The 24,655-nt window shown below is 36.3% G+C and overlaps 1 protein-coding gene across 4 annotated transcripts; it reads right to left on the reverse strand.

Moving 5' to 3' along the window:
* Positions 1-274: 274 nt before the first annotated feature.
* LOC101515670 (telomerase reverse transcriptase) lies at positions 275-24,655 on the reverse strand. 4 transcript variants are annotated; one of them, XM_027334841.2, is made up of 13 exons: positions 24,319-24,655; positions 22,767-22,847; positions 21,966-22,031; positions 21,688-21,859; positions 20,673-21,184; positions 19,941-20,073; positions 19,568-19,712; positions 5,235-5,373; positions 3,847-5,073; positions 3,168-3,706; positions 1,808-2,080; positions 1,012-1,233; positions 275-540 (listed from the first exon to the last, which is right to left on the reverse strand). In XM_027334841.2, exons 1-13 carry the CDS (start codon positions 24,616-24,618, stop codon positions 528-530), a joined length of 3,822 nt encoding a protein of 1,273 aa, XP_027190642.1. In that variant the 5' UTR covers positions 24,619-24,655; the 3' UTR covers positions 275-527. The 4 variants fall into 4 exon arrangements, with proteins under 4 accessions (XP_027190642.1, XP_027190641.1, XP_073225171.1 ...); XM_027334840.2 differs by having other exon boundaries at positions 967-1,233; XM_073369070.1 differs by lacking the exon at positions 24,319-24,655 and having other exon boundaries at positions 967-1,233; positions 21,594-21,859; positions 22,767-22,840.

The raw sequence follows: 24,655 nt of genomic DNA on the forward strand, positions 1-24,655 counted from the left end.
TATGATAAAGATTTGTCACTGATATATAAAAAATATACGATAAATATTTGTTATAAATAAATACAAGTCAAATATTTCTCGATGACACATACAAAAATATAAGAAAATCATTTATCATTGCTAAATATAAAAAGATTTGTGATAAATATTTATTTCAGATATATAAAATTAAATTTGTTTAAATTTCGGATTCTTGCTAGTTTGATACTTCAAAACAAAGGGCAAATGAAGTTTTCAACATTGACTATGTTAACAATGAGGAAACATAAAGAAAACAAGAGGAAGAACCTTTGTTAGGGTTAGAAATTAGATAGCAAAAGTGAACAATACAAGAGTTACAAAAAGGACTATAGTAGGGGTTAAAAAGACTAAACTACCCTTAACCCTTAACATAATTACAACAAAACTCAATAACAGCAATTAAGAACTATAAATTCTATAATGATAACTAAGCAAACTCTCTTTTTCAGTCTTTCATGTTCATTCTTCCACAATTGAACTTGATACCAAATTATCTTCTCACTGATTCAGAGTTGGGTCCTAAAATATAAAATACGATCATCAATTTCATTGTGTGGCATTTCACATATGACATTACTGCATAGCAACAGAACAGATTTTGGCATCTCTAACAGTTTTCTTTTTCCAGATAGTTTTGTAAATTATATTTGCTGCAGCAGTTCTTGTCTACACCTAAAAACTTGTAATTTCTACATGCACATTTGCCTTACCCAAAAGAATGAAATGGCATATGATAAAAGTTGTTTTTTGCTGAAATGTTAAAGTTTGACATATTACTTCTGCAAAAACATTTGTTAACGCAGCCGGTGATCAAATTTATTTAAAAAATGGCACCATGTGAAAAATATTGCAATATACTTCCAACTATGTGTGTGACACATTGCCTATTTTGATACAATGAAATAACTAGTTCAGTCATCACAAGTTCCCTATAAGAATTAATACTTGATTTTCCATAGCAAGGAAGAATTTTCAGCATCAACAGCGTACTTGAGTTCACGTGAAACACTCCCAGAGATTCTATGTGACAACAACTTTGACTTCAAAACTGATAGCAACTTCTTGTGGCGTGATTCCTTTCTCTTTAGCACTTGTATAAAAGCATGAAATCCAAGCCATTCAACTTCTCCCTTCTTCAACTTGAGAATCGGCCGGATACTAGAATTCCTACGCATTGAATGCATCCTTCTCTTTATCAGCATGTGCATGTATCTGATAGTTACCATGAAAGAAAACATTACTGACTAATGGTTATAACTTATAAGTTATAGAATTTAAGTATTCTATGAAAAATACATAATCAATTGATTGATGAGACCTTTTGTATATTACTCTCTTTGGACCTTTTTATGAGACATTGATCTTTTTCCCCTTAATACACGAAATTAATGTATTAATTGTTAAAATTCCTTATATATCATAGTTTTTTATTTTAACAAAAAAGTTATTTTTCCATACAAGTGTAGACATTAATGAATTATAAGAGTATTTGTGAAGATAAATTAGCATTAACTACTTTTCTCATGTCCATGAGGTGGCAATAAGTTTGACCTTATAACCTCAAGAGACAAAGTTCAAATTCCTCTGGAGATAGTCATCAAACGGTTATTAGTGCACTTTAAATAAACAATAGTACCCTGTCCGCAATTTATTTTTTAAAAACAATTTCCATTTCTCATAAAAAGGATCAAGAGGGAGTATTAGTTTTATGAGATAAGTCAATCTAATCAACAATGAGAAACTAACGTGGTAAGACCAGTTCAAAAGGATGATATTATATTGATACCTCAAAGATTTCTGAATAATGTCTGAACAATATCTTTTGGGAAGTTGGCAAACAAATGATAGGTCACGGATGTAGCAATGAAACTTCATTGCGCATATCAAAAACATCTGATAAACATTTAATCTGACAACTGCAGCCGAATTGATATTCGAGTCAAAGAATAAAGGATGGCATTTAGGTCTTAGAAAGAGACGCAGCTTCTCCTTCAGATGATTGCCTGGTTTGCCTTGCCAGCAAACAGTGAGCGTCGAGCTTAAATGGTTATTCAAGTACCTGTTTGGAATATAGAATTAATTATTCCAAGAAAAAGAACCCAAATAAAATCACATTATGAATAATACTTAACACTAAAAAGCTTTCAGACTAGTATACCAGATTCAGATACATTGAATAATGTGAAGTTCCATTTATGAGACTACAGGTAAGTAGTTTAATTAGCATCCTGCTACTTGAACCCTTCACAGTAGAATTTTTTCTAAGGCAATTATCTAAAAATCTAGAATAATCATCTCAACCCCTAAAAATTTGTTTTGCAGGACAGGATATGGGAGTCTGTAGACATCTTGAATTAATCCAATCCCATTCAACAATAACAACCAAAGTCTTCTCCAACTAAGTGGAGTTGACTGCATGGATCAAGCCATGTTAGAATGTCCTGTTAAATTAATCCTATTTCATATCAGTATCTAATATAACCCTCCCCCAGGTCCTATTCCTGACAATAACAAATCAAAAGAATATCAATTACAGTTCAATTATAAACATAAGTCATCATAACCTGTAAAGTTCTTACTTTTGGATTTCATAATAACTATCCAGGTGTATCTACTATGATAATCCACAAAGGTCAATCGAAATATTTGTGTTCGAGCAATGAAAGCGATTGGACTTTTATTACTACAGTTCTATGATTGTCAAAATGACAGGATCACAGGAACAAATACATTGTATCTAGAATCTAGTACATGTTTGAGGCTATTATGCCGAATTCGGAAATTACTATAATAAGTTATAACACGAAGCACTATTACATCTGAACAGCCCTTACAGGAAACTTTAGGATCAAAACTGAGGAATTCAGTTTAACATGTGTAGAATCCTTTTCTTAATCAGGAGTGAACAAATTGAGATACAAAAGCATTGTATGCTTAATACTCACTTGGTGAAAAGCAATCCCACTTTCATAATTAAAGGCAGAAATCTATGAAATTTACAGATGCAGATATTTTCATAACAAAATCGTGAAAATCTTATGATTCACAAATGCAGAAGAATATGAACATCTGTCAAACATGCTAGTAACAAGTATACACATTATATGCCCATAAGATCAACCAAAATCCTTTAAATAGAGATTAACCTTGTGTAATCAGCCTGAATTTCCATAGTGGAGCAATTGATAAGAAGACCACTCCATCGTACAAATGAAGTAGCACCGTCTTTGCCCACACGAACCCTGTTCAATGAGGAGCCTGGTATCTGTTCTACATCAAAGTTTGCACCAAACTTTTTCTCATTCATGTAGCAGTTGTAACCACGAAATCCTCTTTTCAGCCTGGAGAAAAAGCTGGTAGCCTGCTTCTTTGAGTTTGATATAAAGAAGAAGTCGTCAATAAATCGCATTAGCAGGTAACATGGTGATGAGTCACCACTGTTGGTGTTGATAGATTTATTCTCCTTGCAACTTCCAGATTCAAGTGTTTTTTCAAAGAATGGAAATATCACATTCCTCTCCAAATGACCGTAATATAAGGAGCAAAGCAAAGATGACAAAATCCCTCCCTGGGAAATACCCATACCTTGCAAGTAAAATTTTCCATCAAACTGCAACACATTGTGCTTCACATGCTCCGTTAGATATGAAAATAACAATTTCTTTTTCACATGCTTCTGCCGTTCCTATGATATAATAAAAAAGTAAAAGTGAGCATAGAACAGGAGCTTTTTCCATTAACATTTATACTGTATTAAAGAGTTTACTAATAAACTAACCCAGATGAATTTCTCATATGCCAATTAAGAAAAACGAAAAATGATACCTGATTAACAAAGACAGCATGCCGGGATGAAGCAAATGATCTGAACAAAGTATGGCCAGTGTTTCCCGTTGTATTGAGCATAGTAAATTGCTTTTGAACCCACAGAGAGTTCTTTGTGCAAATAACTTGATCATACTGTTTAAGAAAATATTCATTTTTGGCCAGTACATCCTTGATTATGTCAAGCAGCTTTTCCTGATCAACAGAATCAAATGCCTTCAAAACATCAGATGTGACAATGAATAAAGAAGACATAGGTGTCAATCCATTCTTCTGGCTAACCAAAAATGGGCAGAGTCTTTTATAAACATCATTGTAATCAAATACTGAAGAACCTAGCCTCTCAGGCTGCTTGAACTGAATTCCTTTAAGAATAGTATGTGCATCACGAAGAACATAATTCACCGATCGGTAATATTCAAACTTGATTTTCTGATGTTTTTCTTTCCTTTCAGTTTTGAAATATGGAACTCCCATAGTCGACTCAAGCATAGGCAATCTTGAAGAACCTTTAAGATTTGCCACCATTCTTACTCCATTTTCTTTAGGTTGAAGTCTGAGCTTTGAAAATCCAAATGGTCTACCTCTAAGAATATTATGCAAGGCCACATCATCCAAGTGACTATATCTCAAGTCTTTGAAGCAAGCAATAGTGCTTTTATTTAGCTTCTCCCAAACTGGTTTCTTATAATAGTAAATGTCTTGTTTCCCTTGCTCACTTTCAGTAACATAGAAGTTTGCTTGCACCAAAGGCACAACCAGAAAAGAATAATACCAGAACATCCACTTCTCAAGAAGCTTACGTTTGACACCATGTACATCATTGTTCCAATCTCTGAATTCTTTATGAAGGACTTTATCATGTCCTTCTAAATACTTAAGAATCCATGCATTTTGACTACTCATGAAATATTTATTTGACAGGAATGGAAACCTTGAAGTTTTCAGTTCATGCAAACATAGCTTTAAAGGGAATTTTTCAAATCTCCGTAGCTGTATGAACTTGGATATATTTCTCCTCATTATTCTCCAATTAGAAGGAGTACCTAGTAATTCAGAAGGAAGTAAACTCCGAGAAACAGCCCATATGAAAGATACCACTTGACTTTTTGAGCAGCATGACTTAACTGCCTCACACTGTGAATCTATTACTTCCACAGTATCTGTGCAATGTGGAGTATCAAACTCCATATATATCTTATGTATATTTGTTTCTGATACATTGTCCTGTAGTACAAATTTCTTATAAGTACTACATTCCTTTGGCGTTGAAAAACTATTTGCAATGTAAGTAGTACAAAAAACGTAAAAGGTTTCTTATAACCTCAATGATGTTGTAATACTTCGTTATCCAACCAAAATAGTTAAAATTTAGGAGACAAAAATACCTCAAGTCTGGAGCTAGATCTTTCATTTGTATGTTGATCCAATGATGGAACAACACAATGCTTATCCAAGAACTTTGCAGGCTGGCAACACCGTGCCCTACGAATGATATTCTTAAACCATTTAACAAGAGAGTGATACCTACAAAAACATTGTAATTATTACTGTTAAAATTCAGTGTATGTTTTTCTTAAATTTAGAAGGAATAATATTCTTTTCATATATTATTATGAGGTCACTGGACCTATATATATACATGAGCCAGGGAAAACGGATCCCTGTCATTATAGGATTGATCCTAAATACATAAACCTAATAATAGCAAGATACAACTGTTACAGAAGTACAATAAATATAAAACTGTTACAGAAATACAATAAATATAAAACTGCCTAAAATACTAAGGGGAATCACGGTTTTGACACTCCCCCTCAAGCTGGTGAATAGGTGTTTTCCATTCCCAGCTTGGATATAATTCCTTCAAAGTTAATGCAGTTCAGCCCCTTGGTGAGTATGTCTGCAAGTTGATTCTGAGTGGATACATATGGTGTGCAAATCATGCCACTGTCTAGTTTTTCCTTGATAAAGTGTCTGTCAACCTCTATATGTTTAGTTCTATCATGTTGCACCGGGTTGTGGGCTATACTAATTGCAGATTTATTGTCACAATATAACCTCATAGGTTCATCCCACCTTATCTTCAAGTCTTCCAATATAATCTTCAGCCATAGAAGTTCACATATTCCGTGGGCCATTGCTCGAAATTCTGCTTCAGCACTCGATCTAGCTACTACACTTTGTTTTTTGCTCTTCCAAGTTACTAGATTTCCACCAAGGAAGGTGCAGTATCCAGTAGTTGATCTTCTATCTACCACCGACCCTGCGTAGTCCGCATCCGTATATGCTTCAAGACTTACACTCTTGTTTCGTTTGAACAAAATCCCTCTTCCTGGGGTCCCTTTCAAATACTGGACAATTCTAAGAGCAACTTGTAAATGTGCTTCCTTTGGTTGGTGCATAAACTGGCTAACTAGACTTACAGCAAAAGCAATGTCTGGTCTAGTATGAGATAAGTAAATAAGTCTGCCCACAAGTCTTTGATACATTTCCTTGTCCACAGCAATATCCTCCTCCGCACTTCCCAACTTTATATTTGGGTCCACTGGAGTACTTGCTGGTCTGCAGGCTGTCTTCCCTGTTTCTTTAAGCAAGTCAGTAATGTATTTTTGTTGAGATATGAAGATTCCTTTCTTGGAATGGGCAACTTCAATTCCCAGAAAATATTTAAGTCTCCCTAATGCCTTGATCTCGAATTCCGTGGCAAGGCATTTACTTAGCACTTGCTGCTCCTTTTTGTCATCCCCACTAACTATAATATCATCTACATACACCAATAAAATTGTTACTCCCCCTGAATCTGAATGTTTGATAAATAATGTGTGATCCCCTTGGCTTTGTTTGTAGCCTAGACCTGTCATAACTTTGGTGAATCTTCCAAACCATGCTCTTGGGGATTGTTTCAGCCCATATAGAGCCTTTCTTAGCTTGCAAACAGTTCCAGCAGTAACCTGCCCATTGTAACCAGGGGGCAACTCCATGTATATTTCTTCTTCAAGGTCTCCATGTAAAAATGCATTCTTCACATCAAACTGCTGCAGGTCCCAATCATGATTTGCTGCTAATGACAATATTACTCTGACCGTGTTCATCTTAGCAACCGGGGCAAATGTCTCCAAGTAATCAACTCCATAGGTTTGAGTGAAGCCTTTGGCCACTAATCTTGCCTTGTAACGTTCAATGGTCCCATCAGCCCTGTATTTAATTGTATATACCCACTTGCATCCTACTGGTTTTTTCCCAATTGGTAGGGTGACAAGTTTCCAGGTCCTATTCTTGGTTAACGCCTCCATTTCCAGATCCATGGCTTGTTTCCATTTCCTGTCAGATAATGCTTCAGATACAGAGGAAGGTGTGTGTGTGGAGTTGAGGTTTGTGAGAAAGGTTTTATGAGTAGGTGAGAATTTTTCAAAGGATAGGAAATTTGATAGTGGGTAAAGTGGTTGTTGGGTGCATGTTCTAGTTCTCTTTCTAAGGGCAATGGGTAGGTCTAGATTTTGGTCCACCTGTGCTTCTAGATTTGCAGAAACAAACTCGTTAGAATCATTGGAGTTTATAGGATTCGAAGGTGTTACCTCATGCAGTGATGATGGGTTGGATTCTTGGACATTGCCAGATTCTAGAATGGCTTTTTCTCTCCTTGAATATACCAAAATTTTCCCAAATTTTCCATCATTAGGTGCTGGTTCAGGTGCAGGCCTTGCTGTTAGTTCAGGTGCAGGTGTAGGTGTAGGTCCTACTGTTGATTCAGGTGCAGGTCCTGCTGTTGGTTCAGGTGCAGGTGTAGGTGTAGGTCCTGCTGTTGATTCAGGTGCAGGTCCTGCTGTTGGTTCAGGTGCAGGTGTAGGTGTAGGTCCTGCTGTTGATTCAGGTGCAGGTCCTGCTGTTGGTTCAGGTGCAGGTGTAGGTGTAGGTCCTGCTGTTGATTCAGGTGCAGGTCCTGCTGTTGGTTCAGGTGCAGGTGTAGGTGTAGGTCCTGCTGTTGATTCAGGTGCAGGTCCTGCTGTTGGTTCAGGTGCAGGTGTAGGTGTAGGTCCTGCTGTTGATTCAGGTGCAGGTCCTGCTGTTGGTTTAGGTGCAGGTTCTGTTCTTCTCTCAATTTCAGGACAACAATGCCATTTGTCCCAATTTCAGGTCCAAATGTCATATTTGGAAACATGAGAGTCTCATCTTCCTCTCTTACATTCTCCCCCTGAAGATGAGGCTGCTTGAAGTAGCTCTCTTGTTCGTTGAAGGTGACATCTCTTGACACATAGAATCTTTTTGATAGGGGGTGAAAACATTTGTACCCCTTTTGTGTGGTAGAGTACCCTAAGAATACACATTTGACAGCCCTAGGGTCCAATTTTCCCCTTTCATTACTATGAACATGCACAAAGGATACACACCCAAATATTCTAGGTTGGAGTTTATTTGTAGGATCCAAGTGTGGGTAGAATGAGGATAGGACTTCCATGGGACTTTTTGAGTCTAAGATTTTAGTGGGTAACCTATTGATTAGGTAAGTGGCAGTAAGAAGAGCTTCCCCCCAAAATCTCTTAGGAACATGGTTTTGAAAAAGTAGAGCTCTAGTTTGATTTAATAGGTGCCCATTTTTCCTTTCTGCAATCCCATTCTGTTGGGGTGTGTTCACACATGAGGACTCATGGATTATCCCTTCCTTTTGGCAAAAAGAGTTTAGTACAAGGTTAAAGTAGTCCTTGGCATTATCAGACCTAATTCTTTTGATACCGACCCCAAATTGATTTTTAATCATTGAGACAAACTGAAAAAACACGGAGCTAACTTCTGATTTTTGTTTCAATAAAAAAACCCAAGTCACTCGGGTACAATCATCTATGAAGGTTAAAAACCATTTAGCACCTGAGATATTAGGAACATAAGCAGGACCCCATACATCAGTGTGAACAAGAAAGAAAGGGAAAGGACTCATTTTATTGCTAATGGGAAAAGGTACACGCTTGTGTTTAGCAAGCTCACACACCTCACAATGGAGACTCTCCACATTTAAATTTTTAAACAAGGAAGGGAAAAGCACTTTTACAACTCGAAATGAAGGGTGTCCTAGCCGACAATGGTATAGTTGAGCTTTCTCTTTATTGGTCATGGTAGATTCAGATATGAGAGAGCGGCTCTTGGTAGGCAGATTAGGATCGTCCATGTAGTATAGGCCATTCCATTCTCTAGCATGTCCAATCGTCCTCCCCGAGTTCTTGTCCTGCAGTATACAAGAGTTGCTATGAAAAACAGCATTACATGAGAGATCTTTTGTGAGTTTTTGTATAGAAATCAGATTGGTGGACAGTTTAGGGACATGAAGGACATTTTTTAATGTTATGGATGGGCTTATTTTGACCTCTCCTTGTCCTGCTGCAGTTATAAGGGTTCCATCTGCCGTGGAAATTTTCTTGTTGCTAGGACATGGGGAATATGTGGAGAAGTATTTGGGTAGAGGGGTCATATGGTCAGTGGCTCCAGAGTCTAATATCCAGTAATGTGTAAATGGTGTATCTGAAACATTAAGCCCAAAAGAAAGTGGAAGCTTACCAGAATATGTTAAGGAGCATGTACCTGTGGGCTTCTCCAATTTACTAAGGAGGGATCTGACCCGTTCTATCTCTTCATGATTCAGCTGGACAGATTCTTCACTTTGTCCATTAGCAATGTATGCTTGCCCTTGCCCTCCTCTTTTTGGAGGGCCTCCTTTCGGCCCCCATTCTCGGCTTGGGGGTTTTCCATGTAATTTCCAGCACTTCTCTCTTGTGTGGCGCGGCTTGTTACAGTGGGTACACCAGACCTCCTCGTGTTTTTTTTCCATATTTGGAACCCCACTTTTCCTCTGGTTAGCAACCATGATTGTTCCTCTTTCAGCTATCATTGCGGAGCTTTCAGTGGTTGAGGTCTCCAGCATCAGTCCTCTCCTGCTTTCTTCACTCCGGATAATGGCTACCACTTCATTAAGCTCGGGGACTTTCTCTTTTCCCAGGATTTGGATTCGGACCTGGTCATATTCAGGATTCAGACCTACCAAAAAATCATAGACTCTATCTTGTTCAATATACTCCTTAAGAATTGCTGAGTCTTCTGAACACTTTGCTTGTATAACTCGATAGTGGTCCAATTCCATCCATAGAGACTTGAGTTGATTGGCATATTCTGTAACTGATCTGTTTCCCTGTTTGGCAGCCACGGTTTTTACCTTTACATCATAAATTTGAGCAGCATCCTTGGCCTTAGAATAAGTTTGTTCAACTGCATCCCAAATTTCCTTTGCTGATTTAAGGAACATGCAGGTATCACTGATTTCTGGGACCATTGAATTCCATAGCCACACCATGATCATGGAGTCTTCTTCGTCCCATGATTTGAACTTGGGATCTGTTTTATCAGGTGCTTTATCAGTCAGGTGACTGACCTTTCCTTTTCTTTTCAAGATGGTCCTAATGAGTTGAGACCATTTGAGATAATTCTTCCCATTTAACCGATAAGCAGAATGAACATTCTGCAATTCTCCAGCAGTCTGGGGTCTGTCCCCAGTTTCAAGAATAGGATTCATTACCTCAGCCATGATCAAGGAAGAGAGGGTTGCGCTGCAATGAAGGCTGCAACAATGCTTAAAGGTAGCATAGCAATGAAGGCTGCAACTTAGGGTTTACAGGCACGGTCAGAGGCTCCCAAGGATCAGGAGCTCTGATACCATCTTAAATTTAGAAGGAATAATATTCTTTTCATATATTATTATGAGGTCACTAGACCTATATATATACATGAGCCAGGGAAAACGGATCCCTGTCATTATGGGATTGATCCTAAATACATAAACCTAATAATAGCAAGATACAACTGTTACAAAAGTACAATAAATATAAAACTGTTACAGAAATACAATAAATATAAAACTGCCTAAAATACTAAGGGGAATCACGGTTTTGACAGTTTTAATTATTCTTTGATTGTGCAACATCCTAGGCTAATTGATAGTAGTCCTAGTCAATACAATTTCCTAGGCATTGAATGTAATTATTGTAGCATCATTATAAATATGAAGGTGTGTGATCTCACAAAAGACATAAGAAATACACAAATAACATATTCTACATGGTATCAGAGCAGGTTTTGATTTTGTGACCGTCTTTGTGCTTCACTAACGCTGCCGGCGGCAGCAAATGCCGCCAACAGCACCACCTTTTTCTGTCTTTCAATTTTTTGGCTTCATACAGTCATCTGTCACCATCAACTCCGGCTGTCTTTCTAGCAACCAGCCACGACGCTACAGCTGGCCTCAAAAGCACAACCTTCACTATGTGTTTTTCAGTGACTTTTTTTTTTCTTTCAAACACAGTTGTGCTTTACACTAGCTGTCAATGTTTTGTTCTTTTTTTTAACTCTGTTACAGTTGTGCCAACACCAGCTGCCAACAAACACCACCGAGCAATCCTCCGGCGAGCACGACGGTGCTTCTCCCGTCGCCAACCAACATTGCACACGTGTCACGCACGTCTATCTTCTCTTTGTATGGGTCTCACACGCCTCCACCAAATCTATGCGTGAGAATGCATGCACCTGTCTCTGGCCCCCTTCTGCATGTCTTTTTATGATGTGGTGATTTTTCAGCAACCTCTCATTTTTCAACTCTTCGTTACGTATTGTATCTGTTGTTGTGAGAACTTAGTTTCAAGGAGGAACCATTTGCTCAGACAATCATTTTATTCCCACCGACGCTCAACCTGGTGCTGACTCTAATCCCACATATGAATCATATTAGTGGCACCTTTTATTCCTACTGACGATCAATCTGGTGGTGACTGTATTCCCACATATGAATCATATTAGTGGCGCGTTTTATTTCCACCGATGATCAATTCAATGGTGAATCTTTCACACATGAATCATTAATGGTGTCTTCTCTTTTCAAACTAGTCCAACAATAGTCAAACTTAATTTCATTTTTTTTTGTGATAAAATGTTTTGATGAAACAAGCTTAAAGCATAGTAAGCTGTAGCTTGAGGAGGAGTGTTAAAATTTAGTGTATGTTTTAATTATTCCTTAATTGTGCAACATCTTAAGCTAATTGATAGTAGTCCTAGTCAATACAATTTCCTAAGCATTGAATGTAATTATTGTAGCATCATTATAAATATGAAGGTGTGTGATCTCATTAGAGACACAAAAAACACATAAATCACATATTTTACGAGAGAGTGATACCTACAAAAACATTGGAATTATTACAATTTGGAAAATATAAGCTTAGTAATTAAATTTGCATATTAACACTAAATAAGGCTTATTTGTGTATTAACACTAAATATAAGCTTAGTAATTAAATTTGTGTATTAACACTAAATATAAGCTTAGTAATTAAATTTGCATATTAACACTAAATAAGCTTCAACTAATGAGGCAACGAACAATTTTGATCTATTTCTTATTTCCTCCACCTCTTTCTATATCAATGTTGTGCTTTATCATAAATTCAACTAATAAGATTGTTAGAATATTAGAAAATATCTTATAATATCTTTTATATTATATTAGAGTATCTTAACTTATTTATTAGAATCAATTTATAATCATAGAGATATCTTAGAATATCTTTCATTATTATTATGATTTATTCTTTATTTAGGATTAGATCTATGTTTCTCTATAAATAGAGATTAGTATTGAGTCCTTTGTAACGAATTTAGCATAAAACTATTATCAATAATATTCAAACCCTTATTATTTTCTCTCCTCCTTTTCTCTAAAATTCCACAACTTCAACATGGTATCTAGAGCCTATTTCGATCCTCCTTGAACGATTCTGCCTCTATTCCGCTGTCGAGTTCCCAACAATTAGGGAATATAATCATAGTTTCTCTTTTCCAACATTCCGACACATTTCACTTGTTTTCGGTTCAATTCGTTATTGCACCGCTGCCACTATTTCCGGCAAATTTTCCTGCGAACAGTGTCGTTATCTCCAGATCAGGTCATGCCCGAAAGCGCGTCGCCAAAAGCCGTCGCTGTTGGAAAAGATTTCCAGCAAGTTTTCTGAAACAACCATTGTCTCTCCTCTTTTGGATGCATTTTCTCACTCCGCTAATCGATCATGGCTTCGTTTCATTCGAGTGTGCTGCTTCCTCTTTGGTGTTTGTCATGCAATTTAGTTCTTACTAATAGATTATAATAGTAGCTTTTATTCCATCGATGATCATTCTGTTGGTGTCCCTTTTTCCACAGATGAATCATATTAGTGATGACTTCTTTTTTCATTAATGCTCATTCTAACAATGTCTTTTATTTTATGGCTCACACTTTAGCATGACAATTTGTCCCAGATGTACTGGCCTTATCTTTGTCCCAGATGTATTGGCCTTGCCTTTCTCTCTTTGAAGCACGCCTCTCCAATATTATTGGTTTGAAGCTTCCAAATGCAGTTTTTAGAAGAACGGACCTTTCTTTGTTCAATTGCTTGTCATGAATTTCTCTCAGGCTGATGATCATATCGGCTATCTGGCTAAGCTATATTTATAGCAATTCTCTCCGACTTCACCTGCATCCCTGAGTTGCTTTTTCATCATTTTTATTATTTTGCTGAGCAAAACATTATTTTTTTGTAACAAGCTAAAACTTAGTAAGCTTTAGCTTGAGGGGGAGTGTTAGAATATTAGAAAATATCTTATAATATCTTTTATATTATATTAGAGTATCTTAAATTATTTATTAGGATCAATTTATAATTATAGAGATATCTTAGAATATCTTTCATTATTATTATGATTTATTCCTTATTTAGGATCAGGTCTATGTTTCTCTATAAATAGAGATTAGTATTGAGTCCTTTGTAATGAATTTAGCATAAAACTATTCTCAATAATATTCAAACCCTTAGTATTTTCTCTCCTCCTTTTCTCTAAAATCCCATTACTTCAACAAAGACTATGAACAATTTTGATCAATTTCTTAATTCTTCCACCTCTTTCTACATCATGTTGAAGCACATTTCATTTTATGTACAAGGAACCATATCCAAGATTATTGATTGAAATTTATGTGTTTATAGACTGATATTTATGTGTTGAGTCTAGATATAGTTCTTCTATTTGTATGTTGATCCAGTAATTGAACAACACAGTGCTTATCCAAGAACATTGCACGCTGCCAACACTTTGTCCTACAAATGAGATACTTAATAAGAGAGCAACACCCACAAAACATTGGAGTTATTACAATTTCAAACAAATGTGAACTTCTTTATTCACTTTGAATACTAATGCTTATAAAAAAGGCTTATCATATGTCCGATGATATTGAGCTTTACCATGAATTCAACTATAAGAATCTGAAGAATTTGTGAATATGTTGTATTTCTTATTGATTTTGTACAGAATACAATATGGTATAAATAGCCTAGGGAGTACAAGTAAAACAGAAAGTTAATTAAATCCTAATTAACTCAATTATTTACAATAAAAGAGAGAAATTATGAGGCTATTAAATGGTAAGAGAATATTTCTACGGTACAACTAATGAAAGTTGTACAGCTATCCCTTAATGGACAGAATCGTAACTAACACTCCCCTTCAAGTTGGATCATAGATGTCAATCATGCCCAACTTGAATCTTAAGTTTTCATAGGTGGCTCTAGGAAGTGCCTTGGTCAAGATATCAGCAGTTTGGTTGCTTGAGGGTGTGTGCTGGAGAGAAATTAGCCCATTGTCAACCTTTTCCTTGATAAAGTGTCTATCAATTTCCACATGCTTTGTTCTGTCATGTTGCACAGGATTTTAGCAATGCTTATGGCAGCTTTGTTATCGCACAACAGGCTTACTTCATGGTCAGTGTAAACGTGTAGTTCTGCAAGCATCCTTTGCAGCCACATCCCCTCGCAAATCCCATGTGTCATGGACCTAAGTTCAGCTTCTGCACTACTTCTAGCAACCACAGATTGTTTATTGCTTCTCCAGGTCACTAAGTTGCCCCATACAAAGGAGCAATACCCACTGGTTGATCTCTTATCAGTCACTGAGCTTGCCCAATCTGCATCAGTGATTATTTCTATTTTCCTACTTGTGTCCTTCTTGAAATGCAGCCCCTTCCCTGGTGTCTTTTTCAAATATTGCAGGATGCGGTTAACTGCTTTCATGTGAGCCTCCCTAGGGTCATTCATGTAGCGATTAACCATGCTAACAGAAAAACCAATATCTGGTCGTGTGTGGGTTAGGTAGATAAGTTTCCCAACCAGCTTTTGATACTTTTCTTTGTCAGTAGGTGAGCTCTCTTTTTCCTCTCCATTTTCACATTGGATTCCATAGGAGTTTCTGTTGGCTGCATCCTAACATCCCTGTTTGTTGAAGTAAGTGTATATTTCCTTTGAGATAAATAGATTCCATGTTTGGACCGTGCCACTTCCATTCCCAAAAAATACCTTAACTGACCAAGATCTTTGACTTCAAATTCCTTAACTAGAATCATTTTCAGTCCTTCCATTCCATTATAAACGTCCCCTGTAATAATAATGTCATCCACATAGACAATGAAGATGGTTACCTTGTCTTCCTTTGTATGCTTTAAGAACAGTGTGTGGTCAATTTGACACTGGGAGAAGCCATGTATCCTAACCACTCGTGTGAGCCTATCAAACCAAGCCCGAGGGGATTGCTTGAGTCCATATAGTGATCTTTTGAGTTTACATACCTTGCTTGAATTTTCTGATGTTTCAAGTCCAAGTGGTATTCTCTTGTGGACATCTTCTTCAAGTTCACCATTTAGGAAAGCATTTTTTATATCTAACTGGTGAAGTGGCCAGTCCAAATTTACTGCCAGGGAAAGGAGTACTAGGACTAAATTCAACTTTGCTACAAGTGCAAAGGTTTCTTCATAATCCACCCCATAGGACTGGGTGAATCCTTTTGCCACCAATCGAGCTTTGTACTTGTTTACACTCCCATCTGCATTGTATTTTACCGAGAATATCCACTTGCATCCAACTGCCTTATTCCCCTCTGGTAGGTGGGAGAGCTACCATGTGTCTTTCTTTTCAAGTGCCTTAATTTCTTCCATTATAGCAGCCTTCCATTCTAGAACTAGGACAGTTTCATGAAAGTTTTGAGGAATTTCAATACTGTCCACAAAGCTGATGAAGTTCTTGTACCCCTGCGATAATCCTTCACTAGAAACATGGTTTGCAATTGGGTGTTTGGTACAAGACCTTACTCCCTTTCTCACAGCAATAGGTAAGTCTAAGTTTTGGTTATTAGTAACATTATCAGATAAATTAGAGGAAGAATTAATGCACAGTATGCTACCTTTGTGAGTAGGTTCAGGATCTGAATTTTGGGCAAAGTCTTGGTTCTACTTTGGAAGAGTGCATGCTTCTACTTCCTCAAGAGTTTGTTGCTTATTCTTCTTCCTTATGTATACTTGCAGTTTTTTTTCCTCCATTTGATTTTCCTTTTTGACCAATTGTCGGTGCTCCATTTGTTGGCTTGGTAACCTCAAGAGTGATTGTTTGCTGGTCCAGTTCAGGTTCAATTATTGGGACAGATTATGTGTTTTTAGTGATTTGGACAGGTTCAGATGGGATTTGGGATAAAAGGCCTTGTCTTCAAAAAAGGTAACATCCATAGTGTGATAGATTCGTCTTTTTAGGGGGCAGTAGCATTTGTATCCTTTCTTGGTAGGAGAGTATCCCAAGAAGATACACTTGATGGATTTTGGGTCCAACTTATTGAGGTTAGGCTTTTGGTCATGTACAAAGGCAGTACATCCAAAAATCTTTGGTGGAAGATGTGAGGAATTTGGTCGAAGGATAAAGGGACAAGAGGGTTTGGTGTGGTGTATTTAAGTTGAGCGTTTTGGAAGGCATTCTATTTATTAGATAGGATGAAGAGAGGATTGCATCTCCCCAAAAATGGTTAGGTACGTTCATGGACAGCATGAGGGCTCAAGTGACTTCCAATAGGTGCCTATTTTTTCTCTCTATTGTCTCATTCTATTGTGGAGAGTATGGACATGATGTTTGGTGTATAATACCATTTTTGGTAAGGTAACTACCAAGGGTGTGGTGGAAGTACTCCCCTCCATTATCGGTTCTTAGTACTTGAATGTTGCTTTGAAATTGAGTTTGGACCATTTTATGGAAGTTCTCGAATACACTCCCAACTTCTGATTTTTCTTTCATGAGGAACACCCAAATGACTCTTGTATGGTCGTCAATAAAGGTGACAAACCACCTTGATCCAGTAATTGAAGGTCTCCACACATCACTATGAATAAGTGTGAAAGGTTTAGACGGTTTATAAAGTTGTATGGAATAATGGGATTTGGTGTGTTTGACTAATTCGCACACTTCACATTTGAAAAAACCAAAGTCTTTTTCAAATACATAAAATTTGGGTGTCCTAGGCGATAATGCCATAACATTACATTATTATCATTCTTTGATGAACTCAAAAGGGCAGCCTTGTAGGATCTCTTATTTTGGTATTCAATTCTAAGGAAGTAAAGGCCTGCACTCTTCTCAGCATTGCCAATCATCTTCCCCGAATTCATATCCTGTAATTCACAAAAATGTGGTAAGAACTTAGCAATACATCCTAAGTTTTTGGTTAATTTATTGATAGACAATAAACTGCAATCTAGTTTAGGAACATGTAAAACTGAATCAAGAGTAATATATTTAGAGATAACCACTGAACCTTTACCAACCACCTTGGAGGTGGTACCATCTGCTATCCGGACAAAAAATCCATCTTGACATGGAGTGTATTTACTAAATACATTGATGTCCCCAGTCATGTGATCCGAGGCACCAGAATCAACTATCCAAGAGTTTGTTTTCTGGTGACTAACATGAAGGGCAGCAGAAAGATTACCTTTTTGGGCAAGAGTAGCAGTGGAAGAAGAGGTACTAGTGTTTTGCAGTGTCTGCTGCATCAGTTTCTGCAGCATCTCTATTTGTTCTTTGTTGAAAGGATTGGCCTCTGCAATGTTTCTGGACTTACTTTCATCCGCAGCAACAGCATATCCGCGTGCGTCCTTGAATCATGGTTTTAGATATGTGGGTTTTCCATGAAGCACCCAACATGTTTCCTTTGTATGTCCAAGTCGCTTGCAATGATCGCACCATCCTCTACCTTTCTTTGGTGGACCTCTTACTGCAAATGCAGAGCCTTCAATGGTTGAACTTGCACTTTGACTTCCCAACATGATTTTCCTTCTGCTTTCTTCCCTTCCCACTTCTGCAAATGCTTCACGAATGTTAGGGAGAGACTTAGTTCCAAGAATTCTCTCTCTCACTTCATCCAAATTTTTATTCAGTCCCAATAGGAACTGAAAGATTTTATCCTTCTCGACCAGTTTCTTGTAGATTTCGTCATCATCTGTGCACTTCCACTCTATGTCTGAATAGATGTCAAGTTGCTGCCAGTATTTTGTGAGTGTATGATAGTACTCGGTGACCGAAGAATCTCCTTGTCAAAGATTGTGTAAGAGACTTTTGATCTCAAATATGGCTGAGGTGTTGTCCACATTTGAGTAGGTCTCCTTGGCTGCCTTCCATATTTTTGCGGCAGTGTCATAATACATGAATTTTTCACCAGACTCATTAGTCATGGAGTTGAGCAACCATGTCATAACAAGACTGTTTTCAAGTTTCTATTTTTCATGGCTGGAATCAGTCTTTTTTGGCTGCTTAGCCTTGCCAGTGATGTAGTCTTCCTTTCCTTTTCCTTAGAGGAAGATGCGGACAAATCTGGACCACTGTGTGTAGTTCTGTCCATTGAGTTTGTAGCTAGTAATAATAGTTGTTTCATGATGACCGGTGGTGTTTACAGTCGTTGCTGCCTTAGGGTTAGCATCTAGGATGCTTTGACTGCTCTGTTTTTCTTCCATGAGCAAATCCTAATTTTTTTTTTTTGTTATTTCCGGATCAGAACTGTAGCTCTGATACCATGTGAATATGTTGTATTTCTTATTGATTTTGTACATAATACAATATGGTATAAATAGCCTAAGGAGTACAAGTAAAATAGAAAGCTAATTAAATCCTAATTAACTCAATTATTTACAATAAAAGAGAGAAATTATTAAGTTATTAAATGGTAAGAGAATATTCCTACGGTACAACTAATGAAAGCTATACAGCTGTCCCTTAATGGACAGAATCGTAACCAACAGAATTTTCATATTGTTTCTTAATTCCTCGCCTCCTTTTACAACAATTCAATACACATTTCATTTTATGCACAAGGAAGCATATCCAGGAATTATTTATGCGCTCAAAGATATAGTGTACCATAAGCTTTATCTTTTTTCATTTCTTCCCTGGTCTATGTATCATTCAGTAATTACAGAAGGCATCAATCAAGAAACCCTCTAAAACCTCATTTCATAGCAACCTTTGGACCAAAGAATATCCAACTTCCAATTCTAGGCACTTCTTTCCCATGAACTCATTCTAAGACCCCTTTAACACAAAACACAGAAAATGGGTTAAGATCAAGGCATCTTCTAACATTCATAGAAAGGTTATAAATAAGTCCTGCAGCAACATGAAGTCCAAACTCTAAAGCATATGAATGATTCATGATTGGACTACAGAGAAAAATGAACTTCACATTCATTATGAGCACAAAATACTTGGTATGAACTAGGGATGTACATAGAGAACTTAAAGTATCATAACATTTAGTGAATGCTCTGTAATCAAAAGGGCCTGCCTGAACTTACAGGCATGCAGAGTCAATGAGACACGAACCACTGCTGTGGGAACATGGCACTGGCTGAGCACTGTCATTTACATCTGAGAAGCCAAAAATGTTGCCAGTGAGATATTTCGAACAAGCCAAATTTGGCTTTAAGGAATATAAAATATCTGATGATAATTTGTGAAGGAAATGAATATTCTCTTTAAGGAGGAGCAATATAGCTTGATGACATTATAACATAGACAAAATATTGTCTCTTAGGAACATGAACTCGTAAAACAATTTGTTCTTGTGCTTGTAAAAACAATCAAAGATGGGAATGATAAAATAAAATAAAATTGCATTTCAGGGTGCGTGCGTACATCATGATAGATTCAAAACTCATTGGTGGATACGTTTCTTCGGAAGAACTGAGAGCGAAGACTCCAGATTATAAAAAATGTATTTCCTTTTGATATCAGTCCACTTAGGAACAGTCGGAAGAGAATGTAAGATTAAACAGCATGAACATTTCCGCAACCTCTGCAGCTAAACAACATATAAGTGTAATGTCAAAATTATATCTGAAACACAATTTATGCCACCAAATCAAAATGAAAATTACAATTGATGAAGATTGAAAATAAGTCCACACCGTCATCTTGTATTTCAGTATTAATAACTTTGGGTAATGTGATCTATCATAGCACATCTCACTATTGCTTTCCCCTTTATCATAAACACATTCCATAACTAAAATATGTATATTAAAAAAAATTAATTTTTATCTACTATAAAGTAGTTAGAATCTTACGAATATTATAATGTCTATTAATAGCTTCACTCAGACAGGCTAGTTTTCCTTGCCTCTTTGTGAGCCCTGTTCATGGGATATTAAAAGGTTTTTCAAGGACATGCTTGCAAAAGGATTGAGTAGATCTTTTGGGTATAAACATTCCTTTTTCCTGTCTCTGATGTTTTTAAGTTTAGGAAGATCATAAACCAGTTTTTATCCTTTTCTATCGAGACTAGGTTTCCTCTTTATAAAAACAAAGAAATGTAGCAAACAAACATCTAGTTCCTCCCCAAACTTCAAGATAAAAGTTGGTAAGTGGCTTTCACAATATTTGACAGAAATAATTTGTCACCTTTTCGTGACAGCTTAAGCTGGTGTTGTCTTGCTGTAAATTAGCATGCAAGCCATCTGTATTATTAGGAAGCAAATTGCATTCCGTATTTAGATTATCTTCTTCAATGGTTGATTGCTTCTGTTTTTTACATCTAAGCCTCTTCCAACGAAATGGCCTAGATCGCTTTCCAGGCTTAGTTGTAATACAATTTAAGTCTGGTTTCCCTTCTGAATCTGACTTCTTTATCATAGTAGCAGTTCTTGTAGACTTAAGAGCATCAGAGACACTGACATCATAACTACTGCTCCCATGATCCCTACTCAGTTGTATTGAAGACTTATCAGTCAAGCCGATATTACTTGCAAAGCCAACAGGACCATTAGTATTGCAAGTAATCTCAGTTTGACTGACAAGTCTTCGATACCACTGAGTAGGGATCATGGGACCATCGGCATTGCAAGAAATGTGGCGCTTTTGATTTTGTACTGCTGAGTCATCAGCATCAGCAGATCTTTTTCTCTTTTGCGCTCCTGTTGCATACATAACCATGTTATTGCAACATAATACCAATAATCAAGAGGGAAAAGGATATTCTAAATATGTAATGTTATTAAAACATTCATGACATAAATGATTTGTCAGAAAAGATGCCAAAATATAGCGAGTGTTTTTATCAGAAAAACAAAAGAAGGGTCACCAATTCCTGAATTTATTATGTTACTGATATGTTTTAGATATTATAACAGTTAATGATCTCTCAGATGTGGTAACTTGCAATCAAATTTCTAAAAGATTACTGACTGGACATGTAATTTTAATTGGTGATTGTAGTAGTAATTAACAGTTTGGCAGTATAGCAAAATGAATATAGGATTAGAAGTCCAGTGATTAAAAAAAAAATCATTACAGATCAAAGAAACCAGAGGAACTTAAATATACCAGATGCATATCTTTTCCGGTAATAAGAAAAACCATCTTCCCAGATAATATGTTTACAGAGATCACAGTATGAAAGCTGGACAGTTCTTATTACCGCGCTTATGAAGTGAAGGCTGCTGAGTGTCAATCTTTGATGAACACTTCTTGAACATATCAAAGCATAGACGACTGATTGGAGAACCTCCAACCTGGTAGTGTTTTCCATGGGAAGCTGGCAAGAATATTGATGTATTCTTTAGTAGGTAAACCATAAAATCATCCCCAACCTGCATGGATACACGTTTTTACCTAATTTTGATAAGAAAAATAATGAAAAAAATACATCATACAAATAAATATTTAAAAAAAAAAATTCTTGATATAATTGCATACCCTACTCAATAGAAGACACCAAGATGCACAGGATAAAAGCTCCACATTAGGGCTTGAACATTTAGTCTGCATATTGATAGCAAGCCAATAAACAAAGAACATATCACATTAGTCTTCTTAAAAAAAATTAAAACTCCAACGACTTTTCACATTTTGATCACCAATGCACTACAAGGAACCTTAGAACCTTTCATTTTCCAGGTTATACTACGTAAACAATCAACAGTTAACTAAAAGTCAGGGAAGAGAACTGTTAGAAGATATAAAAATATCTTGAAATATCAGATAACACATTAGATTATCTTAGAGCTTCCTGTAATGTGGATGATAATGAACTCTGGTATATCGGCTGATCATATCATAAAGCAAGGGGAGGCTGGAGATTATATACATTGTTACATGCTTGCACATGAATTCTTTAAAAACAGACTAACAAAAACCAGTGTTGCTAAATAGCGGCTATAGCACCATAGTTAGCATAGCAAAATTCAACTTCGTGATCCACAATTGACAACATCAACCCAAAAGTATGCAGGCTTATGGCACGTAATGGTGCAAAAGCCACTCATCTCACAGTTCATAACCAAAGTTGAATCTTTCAGTACTAACAACTCGGCAACTAATAAAACAAATCAATCTTGAAGAACCAAATGAAAAATCTATTCAACTTTTAGAATACCCTCAAAATGGTAAAAGAAACATTATTTGAAACCATAAAACTAAACAAAAGCCCCAAATTAAAAAATGGCAAAGATGAACTATAAAATTGTATAGCACTAAAGAAGAGAAGAAGCTTCTCACCCTATCATAATCAGAGCACAACACATTGGCAGAGGCTGGGTCCACTCGATATAACATCAGTTCAATGATGCTCTGCACAATCTGAAAGTCAAAAACATAAATTCCTAAACCATCCACTCCAGCTTCCAGGCTTCAATTTAAAAAACCAATCACCAATCGAAAAGGGGAAAACATATATATTTTCACAATCAATGAACTTAAAACACTTATTAAGCTAGTAGGAGGTTCAGAACTCAAATTTTGACTACGAACATAAAATACTAACAACTAATGCTTATAACAAAAACACTTCTTCAGCTAAATATGACTTGAGTCAAAGGCAATCAAAAGCTCAAAACAAGTAATTAAATAAATAAAATGCTTAACGCCTTGGTAAAATGCATGTGATCAAATTGCTGAAAGGTAAGAAAGACTTTTTTCTTCCACGAGATGTAAAAAAAACCATTATTACATTGAAGGCTTTTTAAAGCAGATATTTAGTGATCATTAGGGTAAATAAATTCAATTAAGAGTTTACTAATAAGTTGTTTACAATTACAAACAGAATGAAAATAAACTCAACAAATTTATTTATAAATTATTTTGTTCATTACTTTATGAAAATACGTTTAAAATAACTTAAAAATATTCATGTTAACCCTTTCAAACATGAGTTTAAGGACTGTTGTACATCTTCATCCAATTAGATTTCTTTGGTTTGTTGAGATATTTTATGAAGTGTTATAACATTTCATTAAAAAAATTTACTCTATCATTGCGAAATCCAATGGGGTCTTTTAAGGACAAAATCATCAAGGTTCGCATAAAACCTAAAAAGACAGACAATACCTTATAAAAGCAGTACAACAGAGCAACAGACGTAAGGTTGGAACACATTGGCGCTACAAGGAGGGATTAAGTCACAAAGAAGGGTTGCCAGACCCTTTAGCCTCAACCAAAGACTAAATAGTTGCACACAGCTTAAGAATCGAGGTTACTGATAGTTTATATAATATTCACTCTTCTAAATGTACATTTTAAGGACAAAACCGTGATCGTTTAACGAAGAATAAAGCAACTAATACCTCAGAAAAGCAGTATAGCATACATAAGGCAAGAACAAAAACTATTCAAACATTTACAAAATATATTTCTAGAAATGACTTATTAAATAAATAAACTACAAACACATTCTAACTTCTTAAACAAACCTGTTTCAAACACTAGAGAGTATTGTACTTTTGGAAAATATTTCTATTTTTGAAAATACTTTCATTTCCTAAAATTTGTGTTAATTTAGTCAATAAGACAATAAAAGAATTTTTAAGTGAACATTTCTAGAAAATGAAAATTTCAAAAGATGTTTTCTTTATTTACATAAATGCATCTTCATTAACTAAGTTTTTTATCTTCTCTTCATAGTGGTTCATTTCAAGAGTTTTTCATGGAATAATAGAAACACAAAATATTTTCAAAAAAGGAAACGGAAGAAAATAAACATCAATCAATTAAAAAGCTGATTCCAAGAGTTAAAAATACAGTCCAAAGAAAAAGCACTTTCAGTTAACGAAACCTGATTTTGTGAACAATGTGAATGCGGGATGAAAAATCGAATAGGAGGAGCATTTTCCGAAACAACAACGTAACAGTTCTTCAGAAGTTTGTGATAATCGGAAGGATCATTCGGTCTAACAAGAAACGACCTGGCATCGGAGCTACAGCCAAGACAACTCCGTCCTTTGCAATGGCAAAGGTCAGGAGAAGGAGATGGAGAAGGAAGCAAGGAAAGGATTGTGTCTGTGAGGGTTCGTGCTTTGTTTCGGAATAGACGCCATAGTACGCCTGGAACTTGTTGTTTGCGTTTTCTAGGCATTTTCCCGGGAAAGTGAGGGAAAAAGTGAAGACGAAAG

This window comes from Cicer arietinum, chromosome 5 (assembly GCF_000331145.2).
Source record: "Cicer arietinum cultivar CDC Frontier isolate Library 1 chromosome 5, Cicar.CDCFrontier_v2.0, whole genome shotgun sequence".
Taxonomy (NCBI): Eukaryota; Viridiplantae; Streptophyta; class Magnoliopsida; order Fabales; family Fabaceae; genus Cicer; species Cicer arietinum.

Excerpts from the sequence above, each read along its gene's own strand:
- LOC101515670 (XM_027334840.2), bottom strand. The coding sequence starts at position 24,618 with ATGCCTAGAAAACGCAAACAACAAGTTCCAGGCGTACTATGGCGTCTA. Across the intron at positions 22,848-24,318 it reads CACATTGTTCACAAAATCAG|ATTGTGCAGAGCATCATTGA; the intron begins GTTTCGTTAACT and ends TTTGACTTTCAG. Across the intron at positions 22,032-22,766 it reads TGTGCTCTGATTATGATAGG|ACTAAATGTTCAAGCCCTAA; the intron begins GTGAGAAGCTTC and ends ATCAATATGCAG.